Genomic DNA, 20,184 nt, shown 5'->3' with positions numbered 1-20,184 from the left:
ATAAAGGGGATTGAGACAATTTTTATGTGGTGATGAGGAGAATAACTGCGGAAGAAAAATAAAATGCAAAAAATAATATTTGGAGGTGGAGATAGTCGTTGCAAATTGAGGTTGAAGGAGACACAAGTAAAAATAAAAAAGCTTAGGGACTTCCACTCTCAGAAAAGAGAGTGTATTACACGTATTATGCCATGTCAGCACATTGTGCCCAATAGACACAGTACGGTTCGAATTCAGGTGTCCAATAGCTACACCTTATAGTTTAAGTGTTTAAATGAAAAAAAATGGACAAATTTAAGGAGCCACATATACTAACCCTATTTTCTTTTGGCCTTCTCATTTCTTTTATAACCATCGCTACTCATCGTTTATACATCTGTTTTAATCAACACTTGAATACTATTATCAATCTTAATAATATTCTTTGAAGAAAAGCATTTTACACGCACTAGCCAAACATCGAAAGTAAGTAAATTTTATTTATTTCCAAGAATACATTTCAAAATTGACTTCTATGAGCTCGTTTGGATTGACTTATAAGTTGGTCAAATCAGTTTATAAGTCATTTTTAACTTATTTGGGTGTTTGACAAAATAAAAAACAGCTTAAATTAAGTTAAAAAATGCTTAAAATAAGTCAAAATCAAAAAGTTGCTCAACCCCAATATTTTTTTATTTTTTTTGGCTTAAAAGTCATTTTGATTTGACCAACAACTTTACCCTTTTATGCCTTATATTTTCTGTTAATTCCAATACCACGCTTACTTCTAAAAACCCTCTTAAGCATTTTTATCCAAATATATAACTGCTTATTTATAAAATAACTTTCAACACTTAAAAACTACTTTAAGCATTTATGCTTAAAAACCATTTTTTTTCAGCTAATCCAAACAGGCTCTATATCAAAATCCTTTCAAATGTATCTGAAGCCTAGCTCCGGCCAAATTTGCAAAATGATTGCTGAACTAGTTTCCGTAGGTAAACAATTTTCTCCAAAGAGTTTATACGCAAACAAATATGTTCCATTCCCAATAGCGACAAATTTGTGCCAAGGTAAACTCTCTTAATTAATTACAAAGATTGAGAAAAATAAATAAACAAACAAATGAAAGAAGAGATGGAAGACGTTAAGCTTTAGGGGTTACATGCTCTTTGGTAAAATTAAAGGGTTGAATTGGCATTACTAAAGGGAGATTTTAACTATCTTGTAGTCAGACTAATCAGAATAAAACAACAATTCTCACATTTCCATGAGCTTTTCGTAATTCTAATTTTCGCACTGCGAATGGTCGATCAATTGTCAATAATAATCGATGACACATTTTATGATGGTTTCTTTTGCTCTTCACTATCTCTGCTTTCCTTCTGAAAGAATCTGAATCTAGGAACACTTGAAAAACAACCTTTTTATTACAACAAAATTCTGATGCCTATCATTTTTCATAAACATCCAATGCAGGTCACAGGGACTTCCCTTCAAATTCTTCAGGCTAGCAATCATCTTTAATGATGATAAATACCTCTTCGAATTAAGATATACACCATATTGCAGACTATCTAGGATCCTGTTTACAAGGAACTTGCTCCGATGTCTGCCTGGCTGGTAATAAGCTGGTAAAACAAAAGAAGGCTCATTCAAAGCAAAATTTGAGCGAGATAGTAGTCTATTTTTTAGCATAAATATTTTCCCTATAATCTAAGCGACAAGCAATTGAATACAGGCTTCCAGTCACTTACCCTATTTTTAAGCTCCACTCCATCAGGGATAACTATTTTCATGCCTGGTTTTGCAGCAATACTGACTTTCCCCTAAATTATCAAACAAGAAAGATCAGGAAGTATTAGAGAGCATTTAAAAGAAAACTAGATCTTATTAGTTCCTACTAAAACAAATTCTTGAATAATTTGCCTACAATCAAAAGATGAATCAAAGCAGCATGTCAACACGACAAAGGTACTTATGGCAAAAATAAAATAAAAATAATAAAGAAGAAGACAAAGGCACCATTCTGATGAGATTATTGCTGGACATTTCTTACCTTTAGAGTTATGCCAGTTCCAAACCAAACATCCCCAGTCACCTTCAAGCTATCAAGTTCTATAATGCTTGGAATTGACTTGAAACGACTACGAAAATCATCAACCTGATCAACAATTTACATATGTTTAATATATGAAATAAATTGATAAATGAATGTTGTACAAAAATGTAGGAAGATATTTACAGTTCCAAACTCGGGTCCCAATTCAATAGAAGGATCCTTGGGATTTGCTCTTGCCGCATTTCTCACAACAGTGCCTTCAGCTGAGGTGTAAAGATCTGACTGCAGAATATAATAACGATGACAAAGTAAGTAAATGTAGAGTCTAATATCACGAGTAGGAAATCCAATTAACAAAACAACCCTTCAACCTGCAAAATGAGCAAATCTGATGTTCTCTCAACTGGAAGGTATCTTGACCATGGACTATCAATAGCAAATGCTCGATCGAAAAACTGGATGACAGGAGAATGTAAGGTGACAGAGGATATCAGAAAGAGCAACACTAAAACAAAGAGTGAACAGGCTTTGATGTATATGTGTAACGATATATTTCTGCTTGAACATGCTGTTGCTTCAGGAACCCTTTTGACTTTTGGATAATAATACCTTTGAACTGGCAAAACCCAGATCACTTCTTTGTAGTAGCCTCTCAACGCAGTTCATACTCATCCACCTGAAAAGAAATAAAAGAGTCGAAATGATTTGATTCCTCTATCTTTTACACCATGAAAGAAAATAAAAACTTAATCACTTACATTGTATTGATTGATTTGACACTCTCCTTTGACTTTGAACCGCCAACAATGAAAAACAAAAATACAAAAATTAAGATTCGTCATACAATGCAAATCCTTGCAACTCTAATACACCGCACTATAACAGTTCACAGATACATAACTTTACAGGGTCCGGGGGTGCAGGGAGGAAGGAGACTGACTGTGAACGCCTACGTCATATGGACTTGATACCGGTATTACCTCATAGAGTAAGGGTAAGTATCCAGTATCAGTGCGTTCAGAGGTTAGCAAGCTTTTGATGTATTTTGAAAAATATACATGAAATACCCATAACCTTGTCAATTTAGTTGAAATGAATAAATCAAGCCAAATGAAGATTTCATTACAACCTAGAAGCAAACTTCCAGAATATGACATTGGAAGAAGTATAAACATTAGCTGGGGGAGTTTTTTTTTTATTTTTTTTAATGAAGTAACGAATTTCAATTAAAAGCATCAAGAAGATGCAGAATTACAGAGAAGCATAATTACAAAAGAACAAACGTGTAGGAGAGCATTGCTAGCTTCAAATACAATGTCTCAGGCTAGAAACTACAGAACTCGGCAACTTACATATCCAAAATCTGTCCAGTACTATTTACTGAAGACAACTTTCTCCAGCAAAATAGGTTAAGCATTTTCAGTAATATCAATGCGTCTTTCATCTAATGGATCCATAATCAAGCTAGAGAAAACTGATGCATCTGAACAATAGACATGGTAATTCTATTTAGTGATTCCTGCAATTTGATTTAGTTCTAAAGAAAAACAAGATAACCAAGACATATTTATTCACCCTTGTTTGCCTTTCGCTCATGGCATATAACTTAACCCCTTAATATTTGTAGATGGAAAAGTTTACCGTACCCAAATTTCAAACAAATATGAACTAATACTAGAACTTATATCTTTTTTGATGCAGATAATATCATTGAAAAGGCATCAAGAAGATGCCAGATTACAAAGATAAAAAACATGCTAGCTCTAGTAAAAAGGACTAAAAACAATGTTAGCTCCAATACAAGAGTGGCCTATGCTAGAACCAAGGAGCTAACGAAGTCCAAAAAATTGTCAACACTACTAACAGGAATTAGAAAGTTCCAACTGAACAAACTAACTAAATATCTAGCTTTCAGGGAGTGCCTTGGAGTTAATACTAGAACTTAAAATTTATCCAAGTAACACTTCTTCAACAGTTTTGCAATCTTTTGTACTGTATAACCATCGACTAAACACAACTTTAATTATCTCTGGTGTGATAATGGACAAGAGCTTTCTTTTATGAATTATTCCCTGCTCTGGGGAAAGGTGGATAAGGTGGATTTATTTCTGTATTTCGACAGTGAAGTTTTCAATTCTGGTGAACAGAAGTCCAGTTGGGTTTTTCTCTTCTCAAAAGGGACTCAGGCAGGGGGATCCACTGTCCCCTCTCCTCTTTATCATTGCCATGGAAGGATTATCTCAGCTGTGGCCAAAGAACTTCAATGGATTCAAGCGTTCCAAGTGGGCAGAAATCCTTCCACCTCAGTCTCAGTTTCTCATCTTCTCATCTGCTATATGCAGATGACACCCTTATATTTTGTGGAGCTGATTGTCAGCAGGTCTCTAATCTCAACACCACCCTCATGATCTTTGAGGCCATTTCTGGACTGCATATCAATATGCTTAAGAGCACTATATATCCAGTGAATGAAGTGGCCAACCTAGAAGCTCTTGCTGAGATTCTTAGCTGCAAAACAGGCTCCTTTCCCACCACCTATTTGGGACTTCCTTTGGGTCCTAAATTCAAATCATCCGGGATATGGAGTGGGGTCATTGAAAGAATGGAGAAAAGACTAGCCACTTGGCAGATGCAATACCTCTCATTGGGTGGTAGGCTCACCCTCATCAACAGTGTCCTAGACAGCATTCCCACTTACTGTATGTCACTCTTCCCTATGCCAAGCTCAGTTCTAAAGCAAATTGACAGGCTCAGAAGGAAATTCCTATGGGAAGGTAATAGTGTTACTCACAAATTCTCTTTGGTCAAATGGAAATTAGTTATTCAACCCAAAGGCCAAGGGGGGCTGGGAATCAGAAATCTTAAGCTTCATAATAATAGCCTACTCATGAAGTGGCTTTGGAGATATGGTCAAAATGAGGCAGGGTATGGTATTCAAGACCACTGGACTGCAAAGAGAAGCAATGAACCACATGGTGTTGGAGTATGAAAGCACATCAGTAGTCTCCAAGAGGAATTCTTCCAGAATGTCTCATTCAAGGCTGGAAATGGGCTCAAGATCAGATTTTGGCAGGACAAATGGCTTGGGGACATTTTATTAAAAGATTCTTTTCCTTCACTATTTCTGATAGCTTCTAACAAAGAAGCAACATTAGCTCAATATAGAGATAACAACTGTTGGACACCAATTTTAAGGAGAAACTTACAGGATTGGAAAGTTGATGATTTTCTTTCTCTCTTAGAAAGATTGGGACAAAGTACTTTGGTGGCAGAATCTCAGGACAGAACCCTCTGGGGCAATTCTAAGGAAAAGATTTTCATTGTGAAGGAATGCTACAACAACTGGAGTTCTCAAAATAGCCTTTCAGAGGTCTGGCCTTGGAAGCTTGTGTGGAGAACCAGACAGCCTCTCAGAGTTACTTGCTTCACTTGGACTGCATTGAAGGAAGCATGCCTAACAATCTCAGGAGGAGAGGTGTAATCGTCGTTAACATGTGTGCCATGTGCAAGAAGACCAATGAAAGTGTCAACCATCTATTTTTGCACTGCCCTGCAGCAGCTAGCCTTCGATATTTCTTCTATTCTATGCTTGGTCTCCAATGGGTAATGCCCTTCAACATCAAACATGCCTATGCTAACTGGATACTCTGGAGAGTTGACAAATCCATCAAAAGAATCTGGAGAATGATCCCAGCAATAATTTTTTGGACCCTATGGAAGGAGAGAAACAGTAGATGCTTTGATGGAATCTCAACTCCTATTTGCACTTTAAAGTCTAGGTGTTTAGTTAGTCTTTTCAGTTGGCATTTTTTTGCCCCTGTAAACGGTGTGGATAACTTTCTGGATTTTCTTAGCTCCCTTTCTCTAGTACAGTAGAGATGGGATATCTTTGGATTGTTCTACAGGTTTTTGCTAAGTCTGCTTCATGTTTTGTTTGAAGCAGCTTTTTGCCAATCTGTAACCTTGCATCTTCTTGATGCTTTACTAATGAAATTTTATTACTTTACCAAAAAAAAAAATGAATTATTCCCTGCTCTGGGAACAAACTTTTAGATATTTAAAAAGAGAAAAATACAGTAATCACTTGAGCTCATTCATCACAATCCTTCAAAGAATTTTGAGTATCCTACATAGTACTTTGGGTGTCCAATTTTCACTAATGAATTTTGCTCGTCTGCTGAGAGCCATAAATTGGTTTCTTACATTTTCTCAAAGCTTTAGAAACTGCAGCCGGCGTTATTTATGACAGCTAACTTGGTTCGAGTCAAGTGTAAAACTGACAAACACCTTATTACTCTGGTCTGCTGAGAACCACAGACTAGTTTCTTATGTTTTCTCAAAGCTTTAAAAACTACTGCTGGGGTTATTTATGACAGCTAACTTGGTTCAGGTCAAGTGTAAAACTCGGACCTCTTGCGTGAAATTAAACGTTGTCAGAACAGGGATATTGTCTAACAACATACTGAAATTCAGACCATAACCCACCTGAATCCTTCCTTCCTGAGGGGGAAGACTTGTCTCTTCCATTCCAGAGGTGGTAGGCATCACCTGAAATACTGTAAATTATAGCAGCAGCAAGCAGGTACAAATAAAGAGCTGAAACTAGCAGCTGTTTGGTGATACCTCGACGCAATGTTCTATGCTGTTCTTAATCAAATGATTCAGGATTTCTGAATAAGCAAATCAAGGAGCTGTCCAAAGCAATATCACTCAGAAGATAAAAGATTCCAATCACCTCATGCAGAAAAATTATAAACAAGTTATAAAACTAGCACAAGGATACTTGGATCAACAACTTCAGCAAGGTTTTCTGACTGCAGCAATAGGAAATACTCCTTACCCTGTAAAACACATTGAAGTATGTTCCTTATTCAGCATGATGTCCAAGTCAGCAAGCTTCACATAATTGAGAAATATATTTATAAGTATGTTTCACACACATGCACGTTCATAGTCGAGAAACCATGCAATTAGACAAAGAATGTTCTAGATTCGTTTTGTGTTTAACCTACCTTATAAATAAAAAGATTTGTTCTGTGTTTGGATCAATATCATAGAGTACTCTTCCTAATTCTATAGTTAGGATCGTTCTGTGTTTAGATCAATATCGTACAGTTCTCTTCCTAATTCTATCATAGTTACGATTGTTCTGTGTTTAGATCAATATCATAGAGTACTCTTCCTAATTCTATCATAGTTGCGAATCTCAATTTTAGGTAAATTTTCCTCTTTTTTTTTTTTTTGAAACTGGTAATTTTGTAAATTTTCCTCATTTAATAACTCATTTTTCATGAAATGGGAATTTTCATTGTTTAGTGTAGCCCAAATTAGTATACAAGAAGCTCTCTTTTATATTTGTTACCCAACTCAATAAGAAGCCTTGATCCTTTTTCCCACACAAGTATCTGAACTTCTACAACCTTGTGAAAACTAAAATAGCTTATGCCGCATGCTTGGACAAAATTTTTCCTTCTTTTCAAAAGTTTATTGTTCTTGTATCTTTCCAGTGACGTCTGGTAGCATATGGCTTCTTTCGATGATTATTCTGGCGACATCATCACCATCGACCACTATTCCAACCATTAATCATTGCAACTTCTTAAACAAACATCCCTTAAAAATGTTTTTTTTCTTGGTATCACAGTTAAGAGGTATTAGGTCTTTCCTCTGCAAATTGAATTTAGTCATTGTCCTGACAATTTTTGGCTACTTTTTAGCTGTTCAGTTCAAGTAATGCTGGGGATAGCGTCTCTCTACCTCTCTTCAATGATAGAAAAAAGATTCATCTCCATGTCCGCTAAAGAAAGCATTTTCTCCTACTATACCATTTCCAGTGACTTCTCTAGGAAATAATTCCAGCACCCTTTTCCTTCGGGGATTGTTCATTATTTCAAATTATTCATGCGACTACCTTAAATACCTTGACTTACGGTATTCTCTTGTTTTCAAAAATTGGCAAACTCAAGTTGATTCTCGCCAACTTTGAGAGGGTATATTACCCAAGAGAATAAATGCAATTAGATGTTTTTATTATCTAGATTCATTCTATGTATTTAGGTCAATAGTATAAAATATTCTTTCTAGTTTTGTCATAGTTAGGAATAATTTCTAATATTGCCATAGTTAGGAATATCAATATGTAGGTTTTCTATTTTTGGGATGGCCGAGAAATCTGTATGGGGTAAGCCCTTAGGACCAACCACAGCCTTCGAGGATAATGGGCCTGCCCCTCTACCCTTCTCGTGCTTAGTCCACATGGCGCAAGCCTCGAACCTGAGACCTAAGTCACAAGTCCCTCAACCTTTGCCACTTGAACTTTCCTTGGGGACCACTGCATAGGTAATTTTCCTTGTTTAGTAGTACCTTTCTTTATCTCATATAGTATGAATTTTCCTTATTTCATTTAACCATAAACTCCTATATTGGGTTATCTTTTATGTTGATAACATCTCAATTCAATTTTAAAAAAAAAAAAATCTCTTTTCACAGTATGCGTGCTGTGTGTGTGTGCGTGTGTATAGGAAAAACAGCACAAAATAATAATACTGCCTAACAGACTTGCTAAGGCCTTAATTTGGGTAGCAATTAAACTCAAGATCATACACATCTTTACCTGAGAAATTAGAGGTTCAAGTTTTCCACTGCTGTTCAAAGAATGGAAAACCTCCAGCACGTTGGACGGATATCTATCATGTCAAAAAGGACATTAGATGAAACAACATAGTTCAAGAACTAAACAAGCTGAGATTCATGGCAATGATTAATAGGTTTAATGATCATCAGAACAGCAAAGGGAAAGTAAGTGTTGAGCAGATACAAGTAGAGAAAAACCACTGCAGCCTAACTTATTTTTAAAATACTCTTAAAATGCCTTAGAAAACTGAGAACATCGTAACAGACTCTTCTTTTGCTTCCTTTAGCTTCTACGATCAACAAAGTACCTTAGCATACACTCTTCAAGCACAAGAAAGAATTCAAAAACCCATAGTGTCCCTGTAGTTATCATTTGTAGGTAGATCTTGTCCAGAAATTGACTCAATAAATAAACATAGCAACAGACTGTTTCGAGATAAAATTTCTTGCGTCCGACTTTCAAATGTACTGGTGTACCCTTGATCCAGTTTCAAGCTGACGCACATGCACTGAAGCTTTACATAACATACACGTTCGACTTGCTCTATCGTCAAATGTGACGATCAATTATTGGCGTCAAGCTTTGTTCTTTTTTCCCTATTTTTTTAGAAGTGGGTGCCAAAGTAGAGGTGTTTTGAGACAGGGGAGGGGGTAGAGAATCATAAACTCACTGAATAAACCTTTTCCTTTCTTCTGGTTCCTAGTGCCACAATGACCAAAACCATGAAAGAGATCACTATTTGAAGATTAACTAGTTAGCTAAGACTAGTCTTCCTAGTCCAAGAATGACGCATTGCAAATAATTTAAAATGCTAATATGTACAAGCAGAGAGAGATAGCGAGAGGGAGTAGAAGAGACAGACGGAAACATACAGTTTGTCCTGTGCGCTTGATTTATCAAGGGTCCATGACTCTGGCATATCTTCAATATTTTCTTGTTGACGTTGGCTCTAAAAATCCATTATAAGAGCTGTTTACTTCAAAAAAACGGAAGAGCAGAAAAGAATAAAACAGAAAACACATAACATGTCAAATATTTTAACAACAAACCTGAATGAAAGTGTGGATATTCTTATTCGGGTGCTTCTCCAAAACCTAATTTAGTAATTAGCTCATTAGTTCCATGAAATTCTCACTATAAAGGCAGAGTACAGGTGATATAACATCAGTCACCTTCAGGATGCCATCGTGTGTACTAGGAGTATTCATCATAAGCAATGGAATATTGCAACCATATTTTGAGTTGATGGACTGCAAACATATATCCAACCAGTTGTCCAAAAATTATTCATTTCAAATTAGCAATAAGAGACAAACAATGGTTTGTATACGAAACTGGGAATACACTTCAGAAGGGCCGGTAAATGACCTACCTCAATATGATTGACGACCAAATCTAGACAAGTAAATCCATGGCATACTTCAAGGGCAGATCTGCATATCAAAGAAACTAAATAACTAAAAGATAAAACCAAAATCAAGATAATTTATCAAAAAGCAATAGAAATAGAATCTGTAATTTTACTGCAGTTACATCGGTCCTTTATTTATCCTTCCAGAACACAACCAATTTTGTGATTGAACACTGAATTCACTCCAAAAAAAAGTATGTCTTTTCTAACACAATAAGAAATTCACATCAGTATAGGTCACGAGCAAGCTCTCTTAATAGTAAAAAGCCTTTCGTGGATGAAAATAAACGGATGAAAGTCTTAAACCCTACAGTAACTCGTATTTCTTCCAAGGTAACAAGTCAAATGGAATGACTTTAAAAGTCAGCAACAAATGCATTTGGAGATAAATGAAATATAGGTTAGAATAGCAACGTGTGTATGAGGTAAAGAGATCTCATACACAAAAATATTCAGATAATCCACAGTCCACAATTCGTATAACTAAGACAGTCCTACGGAATTTGCATATAAAATTTCCGGAACTGGAACATTAGACTCCTCTATGGAACCATATTGAGAATCAAGAAAGAGAGCCTTAAATGTTATTACCAGAAGTGAATTGCAGATAAAATCTTATAGCTGTAGAAGGGATTCTTCACTCTAATTACTAGTACAACAAAAGCAGTTGCTTATAGGCTGTAATCATTTAGGAATAATAAAAAGAGGAAACGAAAACTTCTGAACACCTAGTACAGTAAGAGAGGAACACCCAGGTGTTTATTGAGAAATGAGACCAGAATTAGAGTTGACCGCCATTTTTAAATACGTGGAAGGTTCTATATGCACCAATAGTCACATCCAAAGGGAAAGGAAATTGTTGCTATCTACGTGGTCCAAAATTTTCACTTTCTCCTCTAGAAATAACTCTGGAGGAGAATGTAAAATAAACCGGCCAATGTCTTACTTCCTTTTCTAACCAGGATAACATAAATTGCAAAATTTATGAAAGTCTAACAGCATGAAGTACCTCTAGAGTAAACTCAACTTATTACAGCAGCAGTATCTGTAAACATAATAAAATAGAAGCTCTTGTGGTGCAAGTGTGCCTACAGCCCGCATACCATATAATTAAAGAAGGCACTCTTAATCAAAGAAAAGAAATAAAGACTTTCTATTTGCACGGATCATGTGTGATAAAGTCTCAGTTTTAAGTAAATAACAATAATGTTAGAGCCACTAATCTTTTGGAATATTTTAATCAATCAGTATATCACATTCCTGAAAAAATGCTTACTTTGGTCCACTGAAACCCATATCTGATCCCAAATTACCATTAAACTTTAACACGACAAGTTTGTCCAATAGCTGCTTAGTTTCTGTAAGATCTGCAGAAAAAGGAGACCAAGTGATTGATATAAAATCGGATACTTAAATAAAGCATGATTGAGCTACCTTAATGCCTATATCCCTTGAAAACCATAAGTATTTGTAAGGAGGACAAAGAATCAAAAAGATTATTTTTAGTTAGGAAGAACCAATAAGAGTATATGAATCACATACATACCCTCAGAAGCAGGTTCTAATCTTTCGTAAGGCAGAACATAAACTTTATCCTTGCCAGCTGTCTTGATTTTGTCAAATTGCTCAGCTTCCTCTCTACATCCAGATTGCATTTAGGGAAAAAAAGAGTCAATAGTGCAATAAATTAAAACTTGTAATATTGCCTGAAACTAATAAAGTTATAATAAGCACTCAAACATACAAAATTACAACTACCTATACTATATCTAGATATCAAAACTGTTTTAAATGCTTCAATTGTATACGTGTAGCAATTCCGTAGCTAGTGAGCAGGAAGACAGATCATTAGACGAAATTGAATCATCTGATCAGTAACAATAAGATAAACAAGTGGTTTTCCAATTAAGTAAGCTGATAAGGAACCAAACATCTCTTGTTGCATTGCCGGTTTGGCTGGACAACTATGAACCGTTGCATTCTCATTGTTTAATATCTCTTGGGTGTTATCAAGGGCAGTGTAAGAAGCAATTACGAGTTGGAGATTGGAGAGGATCGACATGAAAGGAAGGCAACATAACAGAGTTGGAGACTGGTCCATAATAGTGATAACAGTGTAAAAAGCATTAAAAAGATCATTTTTAAATCACTTGTATTTTTGGTGCAAGGAGGAAAAACCCTGTTGCATGGATAGCTGATCAAACTTGGTTGAAGAAGATGCATGACTCGAGCAGAGTCACGCACACATATTTTTGACACCGATTTGGTGCTTTTTACTGAAACTTTTTGACTTATCAAAAAAAATTACTCCTATATCAGAAAAACACATGAAGCAGCAAATATAGTTCGAATGTAAGGTTCAGTCGGTTTTATTAATCATGCATGAAACATTCACAAATATTAAAACTCTTAAGCCTGCTTATCAAAAATATAATCTCTCAAGCCAGCAAAAGCAAGAAAACATTTCAAATTAGATACATAAGGAGCAAAACGTTAAACCTCTAATTTCATTTGTGCAAAGAACCAGATCATATACTCATTCTCTTTAGGCCTAACTTTCAGCCTATCCCCAAATATTATGAGCGGTTGGAATAAATCACGGAAGATGTGTCAGTTAATGTTGGAATGTACAGCTATTCAGTCTTCAATTATTTGTCAAACATATGAAGCTTATTCACTTTGCTATCTCTTTTAGAAGTCAACTAAAATGAAATTTCCATGCTATGGCTTTTCATGTTAATTAATTCTAACAATTTAACTGAAGCTTTTGCTGCTACTTTAGACATTTATACTTCTTTCTTCTTGAAAAGGTACTTTAGACAGGTATACCCTCTGGAGTTATTCGTAGTAGATTCTGGACCAACTTTTCTTCTTTTTTAGTCTCACCGTAATTCTAGCTTTTTACCCAGCCTTAAAGATAACACCTTTATATCCTTAAAAGACATCTAAAAGCTATGGAACCGATCACAGCAATGCCATAAAGTAGGAGGTATCCTTGTTTATTATTCATAGCCATAGGTATTGTTCATCAACAAAAATAGGCAGCCAAATCCCTTCTCCTAGTTTTCAATGCCATCGTGTATCATTCATTATCCAACCATCAAATAAAGTAATCAAACAGGTAAAGTCAACCTCTCAGTTTCATGTACATTTTTCTCCAATGAGTGTGAAATTCAGATCATGATTACTACATATCCCCGTTAATTCACTGATATAGTCACTAATCGACAGCCAAAACAAGCACAACAATACGCATTTTAGGCGATTAAGGAAAAAAGTCCAATACTAATAAGAACTGATAAGTACCTAATTTCGGGCTTTGCAATAGCAGAAGCTCCCAAAGCAGCATTCAACCTTCTCTGCTCGTAAAGGAAAGTCTTTGTAATCAAATTACAAAACAAATACACAAACTGCACCGAATCATTCGCAGGGATAGGATAAGTAATCTTCTTATAAATATCCCAAGGCATACTCGAATCGACGAGTCCCACAATGGGTATTTGCAACTTAGCAGCTTCTTGAATAACCGAACTCTTCCTGTCCGTATCGAAAATCACAACACAATCAGGTGGTTGTATAGCAGTAAGATTCAACTTCTTATTCCTACCCCTAAACTTTCTTGGACTCGAACTGTTTGTTAAAAAGCCACCAAGACGCCAAGAAGTATCGTTTCTACAACCAATTGTTTTTGTCATTTGATCGATAATTTCGTCGAAAAGGGTGTTGGTATTGACGAAAATGAAGCGGGCTCTATGGCGAACGAGTTCACCAATAAAAGAACAAGCGTTACGGAGACAGATTAATGTTTTGTCGGAATCAATGATTGTCATTGCGTTACGAGAACCACATGAGTAGATTTTGAAGTGGTGTGCTGCTACACGACGACCTAAGTGGGCGTTTGTGCTTAGGAGTTTTTGGATTACTACTGAATGGATTGTCATTGTGTGAGAAAATGGGTTGATGAACGAAGTTGTATTATTTATTGGAGATGCATTAAGTAAAGTAAAAGGGTTATAGATCGATGAGTTGCTGCACTTGAGTGGCAAATTGCAGAGAGCGAAAGGTTGAGGGTTTAAGGGTTGGCCTGAATGTAGACTGACTCGGTTCGGACCGGTTTGAACAGAGTTTTTTGTTTTTTATTTTAACTATTAGAAGTCTGGGTCTTGAATCCAGAACCCTACAGATTGGATGGATCGGGGTGAACCGCACAAATAGGATCCTTTGGATTGTTGATTAAATTTTATCCCCATTTAAAATATTTTATACAAAAAGGGTTTAAAATACCGAGTTGTAACAAGTTTAAATGTTCAGTTGTTAAGTTGAAGTATTCAATTGTTATGTGTCAATTCAATTGTCCCTCATCGGTAAAAAATAAAAATATTAATGGGTTTATAGGCTAAATGGGGCCTTTCACCTATTAGACTAGTCTATTAGTTTAGGCTCTCCTCTTTGATTTATGTAAAATTTACTTGGCATAGGTTTCATTATTACCTATTTATGGAACATAACTAAACTTTTCAATAATTATATTTAGTAGCTAAAATATATCATATTTACTTCACATAGCTACCATGTTTTTACCACTCATCTGATAACTTCCCACTCCCCTAAATTTAAGCAAAAAAAAATGTGTCTCTCTCCTACCTCCTAAATACACGCCATTATTCACCATATCCATTACTTTCCTCCAATTTCAAATCAATTTTTCAATTATTCAACTTCCTTTTTTATCTCTAATTAACTACTCATTGATTTCTCTCACGTTTCAAATCTAATTCCCAAAATAAAGTAATATTCTATACAGATTTTTATTTTTTACCGTGTATTTAACCTATATTTTGGTTGTTGTTTTTTTCGTTTGAATCAGGAATGCAAGTCTAAGTAATTAACTATCAGTGTTTGTTCTTGGTTGTTTTTTCTTAGATTCAATTGGAATGACTAAGAAAGCTGCTACTCCGATGAGAAATACAAGTATAGAACCCGAATGTGCGATTCCTAATTTTTCTTTGGGAATTTCTCAACATGAAACTGCCATTGCAGGCTCTTATGCTGAGAATCGTTCAAAAAGAATTAATGATCCTAGGCGTTCTAAGGAATATGTTGATTCGAAGAGTAAACAACAAGAAAAATTGAAAAATGTTTCTCAAATGGAGAAACAAAAGAAGAGAAAGGCTGGTGACAATGTTGTTAATGTTAAGGGCAAAAAAATTGCTAAAGTCAAACGTAATGTGGATGAGGATGATGATGAAGAGGTATATTTTTGTTGTATTTTCAGTATATTTAGTTCTTTTTTTTTTAGTTCAGTTATTACAGATTTGTGAATTAACCAGATCTATATTATATGTGCATTTTAAGTATATTTCTGTGTTTTTTTTACACATGTTTCTTCAGTTATTTTGTGTGTATTTTTCTTCACCATAACTGTGATTTTTAAGATTTTAAGTACATTCAGTTATTTTTGTGTATATTTTGTTGACAGTTATTACAGTGATTTTTAAGATTTTTAAGTACATTCAGTTATTATTTTGTTGACAGTTATTTTGTGTATATTTTTAAGTACATTCAGTCGATATATGTCAATCATACGTATTTTTTGGCATTTTGTTTCAGGTATCTAAATTTTTGGTTACCAAGCACCCTGCTGTGGCACCATCTATGTGTAGATACACGAATGTTAATGTAATGCAAGATATTAGAGGCAAACTAATAGATCCATAGATGGATATGTTTTGGTAAATATCTTAGAATGCAGCAATTGGATGTACAAGCACAGATTTTTCGGTGCTTTATGATCAAAGAACTTAGGGGCAGTACATATAGGTGCTTTACATTTTAAATAAATGGTAAAGTTCTGCGTTTTGGCCTTAGAGAACTTGCACTGATCACTGGGCTAGATTGTGTATCTGATGAAAATGATTTTGTTTATGATAACTCAAAACCGAATAGGCTTATGGTTGAGTATTTTGGTAGAAATCAGGAGAACCAATTGCCAGTTAAAAGACACGAGCTTATTGAGTGTTTCAACAAGACTGTCTGGGATGATAAAGGGGATGACGCAGTCAAGATGGCAATATTGTATTTCATAAATACGTGGGTACATTGTGGTGAGCCGAACTCAACAAACATACCAAGGATCCATTTTGATGTTGTAGAGGACGGGAGATATAATGAGTATCCTTGGGGTAAAGATTCGTTTAGAGAGTTGGTTGTAAGCATCGGGCAGAAATATGCTGGTTTTAAGAAATATTATAGGATTCATGGTTTGCCGCTTGCTATGCAAGTATGGTTGTATGAATGTTGCTCAAAAGTCCCGTCCACCATTGCAGTTAAGACGGGGAATTTAATTCCTAGAATTTTGAACTGGCGGACTACGGAAGGAAAACCAGAATTCAAGAGATTGATGGATGGCATGTTCAGAGACGATAAAAATCCGGTAAAACAGTCTTTTAACAGTTTTGTGTCTTTTACCATTTAACTGTTTTAATATGTTTGTTTTACATGCTATATTTTGATTATATTTTGTCTATATTTATGAAATAAGTCATTTGTGATCAATATATTTTGACTATATTTTCCTCATATTTTTAGTATGTTACCAATGTAGATATATACGATAATGTAGTTTCTATATTTTGTTGTTCATAGTCCTGTAGATTTGAGGAAGTTGTGCCAACACCCCATGAGTTGGAAACTCTTAAATTGCCTCCTGTTGCACATGACATACCAGACGTCAAACATGGAGTTGATGGTGTACATGGTACTGATTTGGTAGACGATGATTACGATGATTTTAGTACCACACCACCGCATCTGTCCAGTGGCAAACAACAACAAAGGAGTCCCAATTCTGATTCCCCGCGAGGCAAGAAACGGACGCAGTTTCCAGTTTATGTTCCTCCTTCCAGGAAACAACCATCACGGAAGGAATCTGGGATAAAAGGGACAAGGAAACCAGATGCACCTACAGCACCCCGAACAGATGAGTTTAAACTGATAAGGGAAGAGATTCAGATTTTCAAGAAAGAAGTAGGCGTTTTGTTTTCAATATGTTTTTTTTACTTCATATTGCTTGTGTCAAGTAATTAACAATTCTAATTCTATTTTTTATCTTTCAAAACTGTAGGTGTTTGACTACATGGATAACAACTTCAAAAAGTTGTTAGATGCAATAAAGGGCAATCAAACACCAGATAAGGTAAAAATCAACACTAAAAATGGAAATTATTTACTTTTTAAGTTATTTTGATATATTTATTAGAAGACTTTATATTTTCTTTTGGAAAATTTTAAAGGTCGGCGACACAATGTTAAAAGCTGACTTACATAGTGATGGTGGGATTTCTCAAGGCAATCAAAGTGGCGGTGCAGTAAAACTTTCAACCAAAGAGAATCAAGGTGGTGGTGCCACTTCCGCGCAGAGGAGTCATCCAGTGGTACTCATTTTTTCTTTCACTTTTCTATATTTGCAGTATATTATTCAAAGTGAAAATATTGGATTTTTAGCTGTGTTTTTGTATTACCTATAGTGTATTTACATATATAGTTTTCACATGGTGATTTGTTAGTAGTGTTCTTTTTGATGTATCTATTTGTGCTATTTTTGTTATGATTGTGTTTATATATACTAGCAGTGCTATATTTGTTTTGGGTTGATATTTTAATATTAGTTTTTCATATATGTTGTGGCTGTATTTTAATTGTATTTTGATTATTATGTTCAATGTTACTTATTCTGGTTTCTGTTTACTATATTTCAGGCATATTTACCATATATTTTCTCTATATTTAACTGAAACTTTTAACTTTTAAAGCACTATTATATATGTGTATATGTGTATCTGTTTTGCTGATGCCTTTAAATTCATTTGAACCATGTTTTTATTGTTTTTAAGTTGAGGGAGTTGGGTTGCCAATTAATGATCCGGTTTTTGTTGTTGATGTGGATAAAGAAACCGGAGTTAAAAGTGATGCACAAACAGATGGAGTGCCCATAACACCAATCCATTTAAATTTTGATGTAAGTGCTGAAATGTGGCTTTTAAGTACTGAAATGTCGTTTTGATAAGCAATAATTGACAAACACCAGTCGTTTTTTTCTTGTTTTTTATTTCAGGAATCTCAGCAAATCGGCGATATGGAGAATGCTAATGCTGAATTTACCGCATCAGAGGAAATGGTAGCGGACTTGCTAATCAACTGCCCTTTAGCATGTGTTATTCCTCTCGGTCCTCCTCCAGTACCACGCGATGATCAAACCGATTTGTCAAGTTTAAGGACTCCTCAGAATGTGGACAATAACCCGGTAACCATCTCTCAGTGGATGATTCCTGATTCTCAGATACCAATCCAACTTGGAGTACAACCAACAACCGGACAAAGTTCAACTAATGAAACTGAACAGCAAGTTGGAGTACAACCGATAGTTGGCCACAGTTCAAGCGATGGAATTGGACAACAAGTTCCCGTACAACCAAATGCGGGCCAAAGCTCAAGTGGTGAGACTGCACAGTTTTCAAACTCTGAAAAACAGATCATTGTCCATCCAGGTGCTGCCCGAGAAAGGAAACCAAGCAAATATAACCTGTCCCCTTATTGTCCCAATTTCAGCTCAGCGGGTTCTTCTGCCAAAAATATCGGTCCTTGCATTTATCAGAAAAAACACCCATTTGTTGACCACCCTATAAATGCCCCGTTAGATACTTCGTTTCTTCAAGAATATCAAAAGTGGCTTGAGAAGGATCTGTTGAAATCGCATGACAAAAGGTACTTATTGTCACAACTTGTTTTTTTAGTTTTCCAGAATTCAATTATCAATAAACTTAACGTATGTTCTTTCCATTGTTGATATACAGGAAGCCAAATGAAAATCATTACAGAAAGAACAAGGAAGGACTCGATCCTGCGGATGCCGAACTTCGGTTGCATTTAGGCGTTACAGCCGTAGCCGACAAAAACTGGTTCTACTTGTTATCTATGGATGGACAACTTTGGACTGATGAGGTTTTGATATCTTTCTGCTTGTTATCTAATTTTTTTATGTTTTATAATAGAATTACAATGTGATGTATCTAGAGTATATTTTTTTACTATATTTGACATATATAGTAAAAAATATATTTCAGGCATATTTACCATATATTTTCTCTATATTTAACTGAAACTTTTAACTTTTAAAGCAGTACTATATATGTGTATATGTGTATCTGTTTTGCTGATGCCTTTAAATTCATTTGAACCATGTTTTTATTGTTTTAGGTTGAGGTACTTATTGTCACAACTTGTATTTTTAGAATATTGTCATCATTATACTTGCACTATATTTAATATACAGACATTAATTTACTAGTTGAGCACAGTACTGTCCATGTATACAGAATTGTATTTTTACTATGTTTAAGAGTATATTTCACTATATTTACTATATATACAACAATATTTTTTTTGAACATAGTGTTGATTATAGTCACTGAATTGATGTTTTTACAGCATATTGATGTTATTTTATACTACCTACGCAAGAAGGGGAAGTATCACAATAACAGCAACTATAGATTCACCACTGCCAGCTGTATTTTTCACACTTTAGTTGCTGAAATTTACAAATCTTGGGAAAACCCTGATTCATCCACATGTGTCGCCAGTAAGGAAGATGAACTGTGTGAGTACATTAACGGGCACAGGCTGTTGGCTAATGTACCATGGTATACTGTTGACAACGTATTAATTCCTGTCAACATAAAAGAGGAAAATCACTGGATTTTGGTTGTGATATCATTCACTGACAGGTCTGCTCTCATCCAATGAAAAGATCATTCATTTTTCTACAAATTTTATATGTTTGTTTTTTTCTTATATTTTCTTTTTACAAACAGGTCCATCTACATATACAACTCATACCGAGCTGCAGGGCATGATGCTGTCGTTAGAGTCGGAGTGAAAATGTTGGCTACTCTAGTGACACATAATCTACAAATGACTGATTTCTATGAGAAGAAGGCGGATATAGATTTTGTCACACATCCTTCTTACAGAAATAGAGAACAAACCAACAACTTTGACATTGTGAATGTAGACAATCTCCCGCAACAAGCTCCCTCT

General features: G+C 35.2%; 2 protein-coding genes across 2 annotated transcripts; one reads left to right on the top strand and one right to left on the bottom strand.

Annotated features, from left to right (window-relative positions):
- Window positions 1-1,222: 1,222 nt before the first annotated feature.
- Window positions 1,223-14,246, bottom strand: LOC132645100 (UTP--glucose-1-phosphate uridylyltransferase-like). Its single transcript, XM_060361874.1, has 18 exons — window positions 13,393-14,246; window positions 11,633-11,724; window positions 11,363-11,453; window positions 10,048-10,108; window positions 9,848-9,925; window positions 9,725-9,769; window positions 9,548-9,624; window positions 8,655-8,727; window positions 6,825-6,882; window positions 6,665-6,711; window positions 6,527-6,589; window positions 2,800-2,831; window positions 2,651-2,717; window positions 2,413-2,496; window positions 2,225-2,323; window positions 2,039-2,143; window positions 1,737-1,808; window positions 1,223-1,610 (listed from the first exon to the last, which is right to left on the bottom strand). The coding sequence occupies exons 1-18, from the start codon at window positions 14,025-14,027 to the stop codon at window positions 1,569-1,571; spliced, it is 1,821 nt and encodes a 606-aa protein (XP_060217857.1). The 5' UTR covers window positions 14,028-14,246; the 3' UTR covers window positions 1,223-1,568.
- A 1,586-nt stretch (window positions 14,247-15,832) lies between these two features.
- On the top strand, window positions 15,833-18,509 carry LOC132644285 (uncharacterized). Its single transcript, XM_060360876.1, has 6 exons — window positions 15,833-15,867; window positions 15,955-16,519; window positions 16,732-17,112; window positions 17,379-17,519; window positions 18,200-18,348; window positions 18,425-18,509. The coding sequence occupies exons 1-6, from the start codon at window positions 15,833-15,835 to the stop codon at window positions 18,507-18,509; spliced, it is 1,356 nt and encodes a 451-aa protein (XP_060216859.1).
- The last annotated feature ends 1,675 nt before the right edge of the window (window positions 18,510-20,184 follow it).

Source organism: Lycium barbarum, chromosome 6, assembly GCF_019175385.1.
Source record: "Lycium barbarum isolate Lr01 chromosome 6, ASM1917538v2, whole genome shotgun sequence".
Lineage (NCBI taxonomy): Eukaryota > Viridiplantae > Streptophyta > Magnoliopsida > Solanales > Solanaceae > Lycium > Lycium barbarum.
The sequence above is the reverse complement of the archived record's forward strand: the minus strand, read 5'-3'. Positions and strand labels throughout refer to the sequence as shown.

What these genes read in the sequence shown, in the direction of transcription:
- LOC132644285 (XM_060360876.1), top strand. Translation starts at nt 15,833, where the DNA reads ATGCAGCAATTGGATGTACAAGCACAGATTTTTCG. An exon ending in GTACAAGCACAGATTTTTCG is followed by an intron (nt 15,868 to 15,954) that starts GTGCTTTATGAT and finishes TTTTGGCCTTAG; the next exon opens with AGAACTTGCACTGATCACTG. An exon ending in CGCGATGATCAAACCGATTT is followed by an intron (nt 18,349 to 18,424) that starts GTCAAGTTTAAG and finishes CCTGATTCTCAG; the next exon opens with ATACCAATCCAACTTGGAGT.
- LOC132645100 (XM_060361874.1), bottom strand. Translation starts at nt 14,027, where the DNA reads ATGACAATCCATTCAGTAGTAATCCAAAAACTCCTAAGCACAAACGCC. An exon ending in ATTAGAACCTGCTTCTGAGG is followed by an intron (nt 11,454 to 11,632) that starts GTATGTATGTGA and finishes CTTTTTCTGCAG; the next exon opens with ATCTTACAGAAACTAAGCAG. An exon ending in CACACGATGGCATCCTGAAG is followed by an intron (nt 9,770 to 9,847) that starts GTGACTGATGTT and finishes TTACTAAATTAG; the next exon opens with GTTTTGGAGAAGCACCCGAA.